The sequence below is a fragment of the Peromyscus californicus genome, unplaced genomic scaffold, assembly GCF_007827085.1.
Source record: "Peromyscus californicus insignis strain IS unplaced genomic scaffold, ASM782708v3 Scaffold_5__1_contigs__length_169319896, whole genome shotgun sequence".
Classification (NCBI taxonomy): Eukaryota; Metazoa; Chordata; class Mammalia; order Rodentia; family Cricetidae; genus Peromyscus; species Peromyscus californicus.
Window position 1 is genome coordinate 159,651,776 of NW_026294573.1, and position 12,867 is coordinate 159,664,642.

The 12,867-nt window shown below is 43.9% G+C and overlaps 1 protein-coding gene across 1 annotated transcript; it reads left to right on the top strand.

Annotated features, from left to right (window-relative positions):
- Window positions 1–6,377: 6,377 nt before the first annotated feature.
- LOC128096737 (dynein light chain 1, cytoplasmic-like) lies at window positions 6,378–6,872 on the top strand. The gene has a single exon (XM_052716684.1). The coding sequence runs from the start codon at window positions 6,422–6,424 to the stop codon at window positions 6,689–6,691; it is 270 nt and encodes an 89-aa protein (XP_052572644.1). The 5' UTR covers window positions 6,378–6,421; the 3' UTR covers window positions 6,692–6,872.
- Window positions 6,873–12,867: the final 5,995 nt, after the last annotated feature.

Consider the following 12,867-nt stretch of genomic DNA (forward strand, 5'->3'; position numbering starts at 1 on the left):
TCCTGGCATTCAGGAGGTGCAGGCAGAAGGATCAGCAGTCTCAAGAAAGAAAACTCAAGCTCAGGAAGTTTGCTTTATAAATACCTATATGTTAGAAATTGTCTATATAAAAACGTCCACATCTAAAGGGCAATGCATTTGCAAATGTAAGCCAATATGTACTTCACAAAACAAGCACACATACAACTACTCAGTCATTCACCCAGGAAATGAAAACAGTAACACCCCAACACCAGAATGGTTAAAACAAAAAACTGAAGCCTAGCAACACCAAATACCAAATACTTATCTAGGAAGACAGAATGGATTGGTAAGCATAGAAACCCCTCAACTGGCACGCACCACTGCTGGTGTAAGTATTTGGTGATACTCAGGAAGTATCCAATCAGGAGAGATGTTTGTCTCAGAAGCCAGTCTCCACTTCTTAGTATACGTTGGACAGATGCAGACCTCAAATATCCACCCTGCGTGGCCAAAGTTGCCCTACGTGTAAAACTGAGTCTACCATAGCAGGCTGGCTTTAAAGGATGTGCAAGAGTCCCATAGTGAATACTACACAGCACTGAAAGGGGTGGGTGTGATAATTACCCAGGAAAATGTGATGGCTTCCAGTCTGTCTCAGCCACTGCTTCCCAAAGGCATGCCCTTTCTGAAGTCACCAGTGATGATCTAATTTTTTTTTTTTTTTTTTTTTTTCGAGACAGGGTTTCTCTGTAGCTTTGTGCCTTTCCTGGAACTCACTTGGTAGCCCAGGCTGGCCTCGAACTCACAGAGATCCGCCTGCCTCTGCCTCCCGAGTGCTGGGATTAAAGGCGTGCGCCACCACCGCCCGGTGATGATCTAATTTAAAGAAGCCAAATCGTGGTGTGTCCAAATCGTGCCTTTAAGTTGACCTGCATTTCTGCCCCCTTGTTCTATTTTCAGAAGCGCCTTGAAAGTTTACTCTGTCCCCTTCTCTGTTTCCTCTTCCCGTTTCTTACTGGTATGACACTGTTTCTAGGTTGCACCCTTGTTCCTCTTGTTTCCAACCAAGGGAGTCACAGGTCTGTGGATTTCACCACATCCTTACTACGGACTCTCAGGTCTTGACCTTCAGCTGTGTTTACCTCCTGAGAGGTCACCTGAATGTACTTCCAGCTCCCTCCTGAGTTCTCCCTCCAGAAGGCTCTGTTTTAGCTGCTCCTTGTGTGTCAAACTGCTGAATTTCCTCAGAGGGTCATGCTGTGCTCTATGTTCTCTCCCCTTTCAAATCGGAACCCATTTATTTGATTTTTACTTTTCCTAAGTCTCCTGCATTTCAGTTTGTCAAGGCCAGGTGCTTTACAGTGTGAGTCTGTGGAGATTCTCGTTGAACACTCCGCCACACTGAGAACTAGCACTTACTGGCCACCTTTCCAGCTGTCACTCCAGCTGTCCAAATCAGCTGACTGAAAATAGGTCTTTCATCTTATGGCTATAAAGATGCCTATACATCACAGTGGTTCTTTGTCCCTGGGCACTGACCCTAGCACATAGGCTATGCCCATATTTTGCACTTGAAGGTGGTGTATCTTTGCCTGCAAGAAGTCATGAGAGCACCAGACCCACCCACGTAGGGTAAATGTAATTTGTAAGGGAACTGGAAAGTTAGGAGTGCCTGAATGCAACTAAGTCACAAAGTGTTTATTGTCAGCACTGACATACTTGGGCGTGATTCTAGCACTCAGGACACCCAGGCAGGGGGATTTCAAGTTCTGGGCCAGTAGGGGCAACATAGGAAGACTTAGCTCACACTACCGACAAAATAGAAGAAACAGCTTTTTGAGAGTGGCGGCCCTCATCTTGAGTTGAGTCTGAGCATTCAATCTCACACATCAGTCTGTTCAGAAGGAACACAAATGTACCATGTAACTGTCACTTTACACATCATCTGCTTCTATGACACATATACTATGTTTACTGTCTTAAGTACCTTACCCTTTCAAATTTTTCCAGTCTTTTCATTAACTCATGTGCAATCACTTGTCCTCTGCTTTGTTGAAGCAGTAAGTCAGACAATGTATAGTACAGTAATGTCTGAAATTGGCTGGCCATGAAAACGCCAGCGCCACATTCACTGGAAGGGCACTCTCCATGAAGGCAGCTAATTTGGCCAATTTCATGCATGTTAGAGTGTTTCAGAATGGTCAATGTAACTAACCTCTTACGCTGGTTCTTTTTTGGGCATGATGTGTTTCTCCTCTTCTCAGAACCATCATGAAGTTCAACACAGGGTGGAGAGTGGACTCCTTTTGGATGCTGTGGTCAGACCAAGTACAGCATCTCCAAGTAGCTTATCAGCCTTTGATGACAAGGAGAAATCTCTTGTCTTTACATTTTCTAGTGTCTGGGGGTTCAACATTGAGTGTGATAGTTTTCTCTGTGGGGGTCTTTCTGAACGAAAATCTGCATCTTGGCTGTGGTTTCATTGCCGATGGTGGAGGTGGAAGGAAGAACAGTTAGAGGCCCAGGGGGGTTCCAGGCCAGAGGTCTTTAACTCTCAAAGTATTTTCTTTGACCGTAAATGTTATTAATAATTTTTACTAAAGCAAGAGGTTCATATGTTCAAGGCCAATCTGGGCTTGTATTCTAGGCTATTCTACTCTAGCTTAGGCTTCATGGACCTTGTCCCAAAAATAAAGGTTTGCATTTATTGAGCACAGTGTACCTTGCATTATGCAGAACACTGGATAGTCAATGTATTTATTACTCATAAAATGCCAGAAGTGGTGGTAGTGCACACCTGTAATCCCAGCATTTGAGAGGCTGAGGTAGGAGAATTGCCATGAGTTTGAGGCCAGCCTAGGCTATATAGCGACTTCTCAGTCATCCAAGGCTACCAGAGCAAGATCCATCTCAATAAACAACAATAACAGCAAACAATAATCCTAAGGGAAGTTATAATCGCCATAGCAACAAAGATGCTCTTCAGTCAGCTGACTTTCCCTGTACAGATAACCCAGCTAAGCTATGGGCTCCTGTGGAGACCCCTGGCTGCGCATTAGAATCATCTGGGAGCTTTGGACACATGCCACTGATGAGGTCATAGCTAGTGAATCTGATCTTTTAGGCCAGAGGGTTGTGGACCATCTGTATTTTCCCTTTCCCAGGTAATGCCGTCTGGTAGCCAGGATGGAGAAGCATTTTATTTCCCAGAAATAACCGATTTCTTAGAAGTAGCCAGGTTACTTACCCACCCACTCTCCTACCTCCACAAACCAAGAGTTTTGTGGTACAGTTTGATACCTTCATACAGAAATGTTAGGTCAGCTCTTTGCTTGAAAAAAAAAAAAAGTAATTCTAATTCGCTTATTTAAGTTCCAAAAATGAACACTAGATGGCAAATACCACACAGGGAATCATTGTATTGTTCCGAGTGTTTTATTTCTGAAACGTTTTATTTCTCATTCAAATAATAACCTTAGCCAATCTTTGATGTTTATAATGCAGTATTCAAACCAGTAGTGCTGATCCTTCATTACTGATAGATGAATAAATAAATAAATAAATAAATAAGTAAGTAAGTAAGTAAGTAAGTAAGTAAATAAATAAATAAATAAATAAATAAATAAAATACGAGTAAACAAACAGCATAGGGGAATTCTTTCTGAATTGTGCTATGGGCTGACTCACATTCCCTTACCCAGAGCTGAGGGTACCCATATATGTGGTTTCCTGGATTTTAGCTGCCGTCCAGATTCACTTTTTAAGGTAGCTAGTTTATCATAAACATATACAAAGTACACCACCTGTCATTTGTTGTCGCATTTGAGAATACTTTCCCTATTAATGTATTTTAAGTCATTGACCCACTTAGAAAACATTTACGTCTTGCTTTCGTTTCTCGGGCCTCTTGTGTCAGCCTCAGCAGCGTACAGCAGAGGGCGCAAATGCACCGCTCTCCGCCACTTAGCCTATCTTTAGAAACTTCCTGAAAGATTCCGACTCAGAGGCGAAATCTGTGAGGAATACAAAGAATTACACTGATTGCATTGCAGTAAAGAATACCATAGCAACATCACCATTGCCCTAGTCTCACAACGTCCGGGTACCCTCAGGTCCCACACCTCCAGATGGCTGCAGCTGCCCAGCCACCCTAGCTGGGCTCAAGGCAGGCGGGATGGGCCCCTGCGGAGCTGCGGGGCATCTCCAGGCAGCCAAAGGGTTCTATTCTGTGTTTCTTTACTGTCTTCTGTTTTCAAGTGCGGAGCTTTTCACATCACACATCCAACTTTCTCATGAGGACGGGGAAAGTCTGGAGGATGTCGAGACTCAAGTCCCAATTTACAAATGTCCACATTCTCCTAAAATACTGTCTAAATTTACTAACCTCGACTGCAAGGACGTTCAAGATGGTAGCAACACCAGAGAGAGGTCCAGCTCGTGCTTTCAAGCTCCAGCAATCGACCTTTTCTTCTCTCATATGCATGCTCAGCGCAAGCTGTGTTACCACTTGCTCTTATTTTGTTAACTCTAACCCCACCTTTCATTGTGGGCCCCACTGGACTCTTGATCAACTGATCTTTCCTTGTCTAACTTCTGCTTAAATTTACTCACATATTTGATCTTATCTTACCTGTGACTTCTTCCAGGAAACTTTACTTCTTCTGAGGGGTCTGCCTTTCTTCACTCATAACTTAGTACTTGGCTAGTAGTGAAATTGGTGATAGAGTGTGTCCTTAGCATTCGCAAGGCCCAGGATTCCATCCCCAGAAGCAGGAAGAACAGTCAAATGATGCACGTGTGTAATCCCAGCTGTTAGGAGGTAGAAACAGGAGGACCAAGGATTCAAGATCATCCTTTACCATACACATAGAAAGTATGGGGCCACTCTGAGCTGTATAAGACCATGTCTTAAAATAAAAAAAAGAAAAAAAAAACAAGCAAAGAAACCTGAGTATAGTGCTCGCTACACTGTAATACTGGCCATCACAACAATCACAATTCTTCATTAGTATTCTTATCATCAAAGCACGGTACTTGGAAAATACCAAATTTGAGAGCAGGAACTTTAAGCATGCCGGCAAACCATAGTTTGTCTAGAATTCCAAATTGTACACTAAGGACCCTGCCTTTAAAAAAAAAAAGGTACATTCAGTATTTGATATGTGAAAAATCCAAAGTCAATGAAACTCTATGGAACATCCAAAGGCCTTGCAAATCACTTCAGATTCAAAGCGAGAGGTAAAAGATATAGAATATAATAATATAATATATTTTCTCTTCTACACAATTGAACAAAGCTATGTGGTCATGTGACAGTCACAGATATTGAGAATTTCACTACATGGAGAACTTTGAGTGATCAGGAGCAGACTTAACAAGGGCAGTCTTTGATGCTCCCAGGGAACAATTTGCATGATGACGATAAGCCTCATCCCACCGCTCCTCCGCCTCTTCCCTGCACAACATCTCAAGACTGGAGGAAGAAGATACTTTGAAGATAAGATTAAACTGGATTACATACCTCCAAAGCCTGCTGAGAGTTCTCAGCTAATCCTCAGTGCTGACAGGGCTCTGAAGCCGGGCTGCTTCACTGACCTATTTACCAAGAGCCACGTTTCCTGTTTTGATAGAAAGACAGTGAGGTCCTTCTTAGTTCCTGCCCTAGCTCAGGCCAAACTAACCAAAATCAAGGTCCTGGAGACCATTATTTCTCTTCTTGCTTCACATTCACCCACTCTCAACACAGCACGGAGCTGTATGAAAGCCTAACCTGAGGGTCACAGTAATCAACCACCTGCAGATCCCTATGTCTCTGCCTGAGTGTCCAGTGTAGTCACAAGCTTCTCTTTGTCACTTCCTAGAATAGGGTCCTCTCTGGTTTTAATGTAAAAACTGCCTTATCCTGAATTTTCATTCTCTCTCTCTCTCTCTCTCTCTCTCTCTCTCTCTCTCTCTCTCTCTCTCTGTCTCTCTCCTGAAAGATCAATGGGAATTTATAATATGATAAGCTTCAGGTCCCACCTTATATCTTCAAAATTTGAAAGTCTGTAGATGACCCTGAGTGATTCTAGAAGTGTGAGTACCCTATAGATGGGACTAATGTAATCAACAGGTTTCTTCATCAGACTTCATGACTGAGGGTTAAAAGCAAACCAGTGACTCTTGGTAGTAGCTAGGTAGACTAGTAAGCGTTTTTATTCTTGACCTATCTATACTGCCTGTGCTTTTATCTTTGGTTTGCCTTTATTCTTTCTTTGACCTCACTTCTAATTTAAATTCTTGTCATATTGCATATCCAAATAAGTCAACTTAAGCCTGTTTTAACATGCCAAGGAATAGATAGCCAGACTAACACTTTAATAAATATTACATCCAACTTCTGTAGATAAAATAATATTCTTGGAGCATCTTCCCTAGGAGCTCGCAGCAGCCGGTTGGCCCCTGCTTCACGGCAACCATGTGCGACCGGAAGGCGGTGATCAAAAATGCAGACATGTCAGAAGAAATGCAACAGGACTCGGTGGAGTGCGCGACCCAGGCGTTGAAGAAGTACAACATAGAGAAGGATATTGCGGCCCACATCAAGAAGGAGTTTGACAAGAAGTACAGCCCCACCTGGCACTGCATTGTGGGGCGGAACTTCGGTAGTTATGTGACACATGAAACCAAACACTTCATCTACTTCTACCTGGGTCAGGTGGCCATTCTTCTGTTCAAATCTGGTTAAAAGCATGGACTGTGCCAAACACCCAGCGATCCATCCAAAAACAAGGACTGCATCCTAAATTCCAAATACCAGAGACTGACTCTTCAGCCTTGCTGAGGGAACACCTCGTTTGAATCTGTTGTGTTTTGTACAGGGCATCATCCTCTGTACGAGTTTGTGGTTATAAAATAGTAAAACAGCTTACATTTGTATTTATCGTCGAGTCCATACTTCTGTACCCCGTTTTCCTCCTCCCTTACGCCATTCCTTTAAAAATAAATCTGTTGGAGATGTGAAAAAAAAATAATATTCTTGGCAATAAGTTCTGAGTGAGAACTTTTGAATGAGCTGGAGATGGCTGTGTGTGTGTCTGTCCATCTGTGTGTGTGTGTGCCTGTCTGTCCGTCTGTGTATGTGTGTGTGTGCCTATGCATGTGTGACTGTCTTTGTGTGTCCATCTGTCCATCTGTGTGTGTGTCTGTCTGTTCATCTGCATGTCCGTCTGTCCATCTGTGTGTGTGTCTGTCTGTTCATCTGCGTGTCTGTCTGTCCATCTGTGTGTGCCTGTCTGTCCATTTGTGTGTGTGTGTCTGTCTGTGTGTGCCTGTCTGTCCATCTGTGTGTGTGTGTGTATGCCTGTGTATGTGTGACTGTCTTTGTGTGTGTCCATCTGTGTGTCTGTCTGTCCATCTGTGTGTATCTGTAACTGTGTATTTGCAGCTCTTGCTGCCTTGCAGGAAGGTATTGACCAATTTCTAAATGATCTTATTAAATAAAAAACATGAGCCAAACATAGGGGTGAAAGTCTTAGATCAGGGAAATAGGGAATGCCATCAGCCAACTTTACCTCACCAACTCTGCAGCTTCCAAAATGCGAGCTACTTCCTGTCTTATCCACACCTTTATTGCCTCGCTGTTCTGCCCTCTCATTGGCTCTTATCCCAGCGACCTCACTTCCTTGCCACTGTCTGTCTGTACAGACCTCCAGGTCTCTATGGTTGGTACTGGGATTAAAGGCATGTGTCACCACACTTGGCTTTGTTCCCTAGTATGGCCTTGAACACACACGCACAGAGATTCTGCCTGGTAAGTGATCGGATTAAGGGCGTGTGCTACCTTTTTGTTTACTTAAAATAGCTGACCTTTTCCCCTGATCTCCAGGCATGCTTTATTAAAGCACAAATAAAATATCACCATAGGAAGGAGGAAATTGTACATGTAAATTAAAAGACTACTTATTTATTAATTCTTTTTAAATTTTCCATAAAAAACAATTGCACTGACTGGGCATGACGCCATACCTGTAATTCTAGCTTTTCAGGGTTCCAAGGTAGAAGTATCTTGAATTCACAGGCAGCCTGGGCTACATAGAGAATTCTAGACCAGTCTGAGTTATAGGGCAAGATTCTGTCTCGGAAAAACTACCCTTCCCCCCAAAACAGGGGGACAATTGCACTTCCATATTTCTCTTTACTGTGCTAATTGTACATGAACTACCTGGAATGCTCTCATTAGAGACAGTGATCTGAATGTTTGGGAAGGACACGGCCCTCTTTTGTGCCCTCTCTTTGGCCCAAACCTTTTCACCCTAGTTCCTGTATTAGTGTTCATCCCTTGGTCGCTAATCCCACAAAAGGCATTAATTATGGGTGCTTCGGTGTGTGGTCCTCAGGTTTTGATAAACTTCCACGAGGGAAATTCATCCTGCCCTTCCGCTGGTGCTGTACTCTCCAGCTGGCCCAATAAGTGGGCCAGTTAAGCCCAGGATGGTTCCATACAAGGTCTGTGTGCTTTATCTGGTGTGTGTGTGTATGTGTGTGTGTGTGTGTGTGTGTGTGTGTGTGTGTGTGTGTGTGTGGAGGAGGGGGAGGTGTTAGACACAGTTGTCAATAAACTGGACTACTAGGAATAAGAAAATAGAGAAAACAAACCGGAAGTACAATGAACATGGGCCATAAACAATTGGAGGGAGCTCGGCAGGCTGTCACTCAAGAGGCTGAGTTGAGGGTGAGGCATCCAGAGTTCAAGGTCAACCTGAACTACATAGTGAAACCCTGTCTCGGGCACACACATGCATAATAAATTATACACTTACTATATCATATTTTACACACATACACAGGGTGAATTGAGGAACATCTGCCATAAAACCCATTCTTGAGCCCCACCCTTTCTGTCACTCTAGGGCAGAGCTACAACCTGAGCAAACATTTGTGCCAGCCAGAAGCACTTCAAACAGTGAGATTACTCCTTCAGTATCGACTATTCCACTCCTGGGCCAGAGTGTTTCAAACACAGAGAGCAAGGTCAATAGATGTGAATGACACTTGTCACACTCTCATGTCACCTGGCTGGGAGTAAGTTAATGGTCTAGGAATAGCACGGTGGGAGTAACCAGCATACACCCAACAGGAGCAAACCTGCGGAGACTGGCTTTACCTGGCACTGGAACCTACTCGAATAGGTTCCTGGGTGCCAAGGGCAGGGCAGCTGAACTCTACTGTCCCCGCTGTCACCCCTTAGCACCAATGCACTATGACGGAAACCCATGGAATTCAGGAGCAATGGCAGATTAGTATCTGCTGAAAGATTTTGAATTTCCGAAAGAATCAACTTGTTTCTTTTACACTCATTGTTCTTCATGTACTGAAAATAGGAGAGTCCTTCATCTCCAAAATGATGTCTTTGGACAGCCGGCTATTCAAAGCCTGCTTCTCTTTTTCCTGTTGGTGTCCAGTGCACCAAGGACTTTGGAGTCAAATACATCTACATTCAGCTCTGTGTGCATTTATTTTATTATCTAAGGTCATCTGTGTGTGTGTGTGTGTGTGTGTGTGTGTGTGTGTGTGTGTGTGTGTGTGTGTTCTGGAGAGACAACAGTGTTGGCTTTGGCTGATGGGGCTGTAGGGATATCAAGTCAGCCAGCTTGTTTCTGCCTCCCATCCCATCATCTCAACCTGTGTTGAGGAGGAGACAGTTGTGGAAAAGCTCACAGTGATGCTCAGAACGATACCCCGAGCTCAGAGCCACTGGGCAGTCTCCTTGATGGAGTCACTGTGTGAGAAACGCTCATGATGGCATTCTCGTCTTTCTGTGACCTGTCATGTGATCTTTGGCATATTCTCATTCTTAGCTGATTTCTGCCCAGTGTTAAACAATTCACTTTAATAATCACTTCAGGTAATAATGTCAGAGTCTGGCTGTTACGGTGTCTGATGTTTCAGTTTCCCTAGAGCAGGATTTGGAATTGTTTTCTTCACTCTGGTGCTTACAGACACTCAGCAGAGCTTCAAGAGAGGCAGAAAGACTTTGATGACAAAGAGCCATCCTAGAAAAATGATGATAATGCAGATAAAATTAAATACAAAGAAGTAACTTTTAAAGGGACTCTAAACCATGAAACAGAGTCAATGCTCAGAAGTTATAATTCAAACTCATCTTCAGAGGAAGGAATCAAGCCTGTCCATCACCTTCTACCTCCTCTAGAGGGAGCATATTACTTCACAGGTCTACTTCTCTCAAACACTCTCAAGCACCTTTGAAATGATGAGAGCTGGGTGTGGTGGCTGACTTCTGAAAAATCCCAGTAGCTGGGAAACTGAAGCAGAACGGTCATGCATTCCAGGCCAATCTGGGCTACAGAGTGAGGCTTTGAAAATAAAACAGAATGATCAAATAACTAAACTACCTACCGTGCATATTTTTACTTAGATGGTTTAAAAGACTGGAGGGTGTCAGCTCATCAGGCAGCAGGCAAAGGAAATGATCCAAATGTGATGATTCCTATAGTCTTTAAACTTTGTAACACAGGAATCAAAACCCAAGGAGTGAATTTGCTTCGATTTTATTAAATGTAATAACATATGTCACAAGCAAGGTAACATTTGTGGATTTTAATCCCTTTGCACTGAGATTACGAGGTCTTAAAAATCACGTGACAATGTTTACACTTCCCTGTCTTAGAAAGCTGGAGCCAGCATTCACTTTTGCTTGTGATCCTGTGTGAGGAACACGGTATTTTGCTTTTCATTCAAACTTACTTCTCTGTCTCATATTCTTGGGTGTAGTTTACAAAGCATACGTGGTTACAACGAAAGCTGGATGGAACACAGGTTGAGATGATGGGGTGGGAGGCAGAAACAGAGCAGTAATCCTCTCACAGAGAGAGCACAGAAATCCTCTAGCCTCAGGCGCCTGGACCAAGGCTGCCTCTGCCTCATGAGACACTGGAACCCGAGGCCCTTCTTCGGGTGATTGTGTGTGCCTGTGGGACTCTCAGGTACGAGACACTTGCCGAAATGCTGCTCATTATTTTATCATAATGAGAACAATTTTGGAAATGCCCGTTAAGTTAATTGTGTAGAAATAACAGAGGGGATGCAGTAGCCCAAGCCTGCATCCAACATGTGGGGGGCTGAAGCAGGAGGATCTTGAGTTTGAAGCCAGCCTGTGCCGCACGGCAAGCTCTGGGCCAGCTTGTATCACTCTAGACTACAGGGTGATAGGCTTCCTCAAAAAAGCAAAGAAAAAGAGAAAGAAGAGAGAAGGAAGAAGAAAGAAAGGGAAGGAAGGAGGGAAGGGGGGAGAGAGGGAGGGAGGGAGGGAGGAAGTTGAGTTGAGTCCAGTGTTTCAGGTTGTTTGAAATTCTGCAGACTCGGCTTCCTACCAAAGTCATGCCAGGGTTCAAATCTAAGGCGTCTATTTCCCAAGATGACACCAATCCCAGATAACAACTTTGAAATAAATGAGTATTTTTTCCTAGTATAACATTTTGTTCTGTCCACGAGTGTCCGTTTTTCATAGTTCATTGTTATCACGTATAGTGTATTTAAGATCACTGTGGGTTTTGTCACACGGAAGGAAATCTACGTGTGGCCCACTCAGCTCATCTGTTTTCTTTTTCCTTAATTGAGCATATGGATCAAGTTTTCTGAGGCTTGCCCTTAACCCTGACCTCTGACCTCTTTCTGGGCTTTTCTATCTGGTTGCCTGGCCTCCTCTAATAGAATAGTTCGCAATCCCTCAGTTAACACAAGCAACAAACGTGTGGCCAGCTCTACATGCTTTCGGAAGACCTCTTCTATTGAGCAGCCCACTCTGAGATTTACCAAACCAGGGAATTGCTGTGTATTCTCCATGTCTTTGTTTGGCTACTTAGCTCTCCAAATGTATACACTGCTCCCCTTTCCACTAAGTTCCTTGGTGTGCTGACTTTTCTCAGATCCCAAATGAAGTGTGTCTGTGTATGTGGGGTGGAGGAGGGGGTTAATGTGTTCACACCAGATAATAATCTGCCTTAGTCACTTGTGGCTCCTGTAGAAAATTCTGTTAAACTGTTGAATTAAACAACAGAAAATTCTCTCATGTAGTTCTGGAGACCAGAAATTAGAACTCCATTATCACTAGACCCTAAATTAAAATACCAATATGGGTGGGTGCATTCTCAGGGGGGCCTCCATGGGAAGCTGGTCCCTTGCTTCCTCCCACTTCTGGAGGCCTCTGCCTGTGCGTTTTGGCTAGGGCTCCTAGGCTAATCTCTTGTGTTCACATGGTCTTCTCCGTCTTGTGAAGCTCTCCCTCTGTCTGTCTCTAGAGAGCCTTATGATGCTCATTAGAGTTGCTCAGAAGGCCCAGGAGTGCCTTTTCCTCAAGGTTCTAAATTTAACAACATCTACAGGGTCTTATTCTCCCGAACCCTGTGTGTGTGGTGTGTGGTGTGTGTCTGTGTCTAGAGAAACAGCTTTTGCCTTTAGTGGATGTCCTGTTGACTAGGTCTTGAGTTTCTTTACACAGTGCAGTGGCTACTGACCTTTTGTGTGCTCACTGCACCACCACAGGCCTGTGGACACATCCCTCACATCCCTTCCCCTGAGTTGCTGTCACCTCTTTTGCGACCCTGAGCTCGCCATGTGTTTCCCTGGTGTGTTCATTATTGGTGCATTATTTAGACAGAATACTTGACAGAAACAGCAGAAGGGAGGGGAGGTTTACTTTTGAATCTCAGTTTTCATCCATCATGGTGAGGAAGACGTGGCGGGTTTCGTGGTGGTGGGAGTGTGTGGTGGAATCTCCTCATGTGATGGTGGACTTAAAAACAGACAGGAAGGAATGTAACCCTCAACGGCCCACCCATAGTGACCTGATTCTCCAGCTAGGCCCCGAGTCCTAAAGGTTCTGTTGACCCCCAAAATAGTGAC

What these genes read in the sequence shown, in the direction of transcription:
- LOC128096737 (XM_052716684.1), top strand. Translation starts at nt 6,422, where the DNA reads ATGTGCGACCGGAAGGCGGTGATCAAAAATGCAGACATGTCAGAAGAA.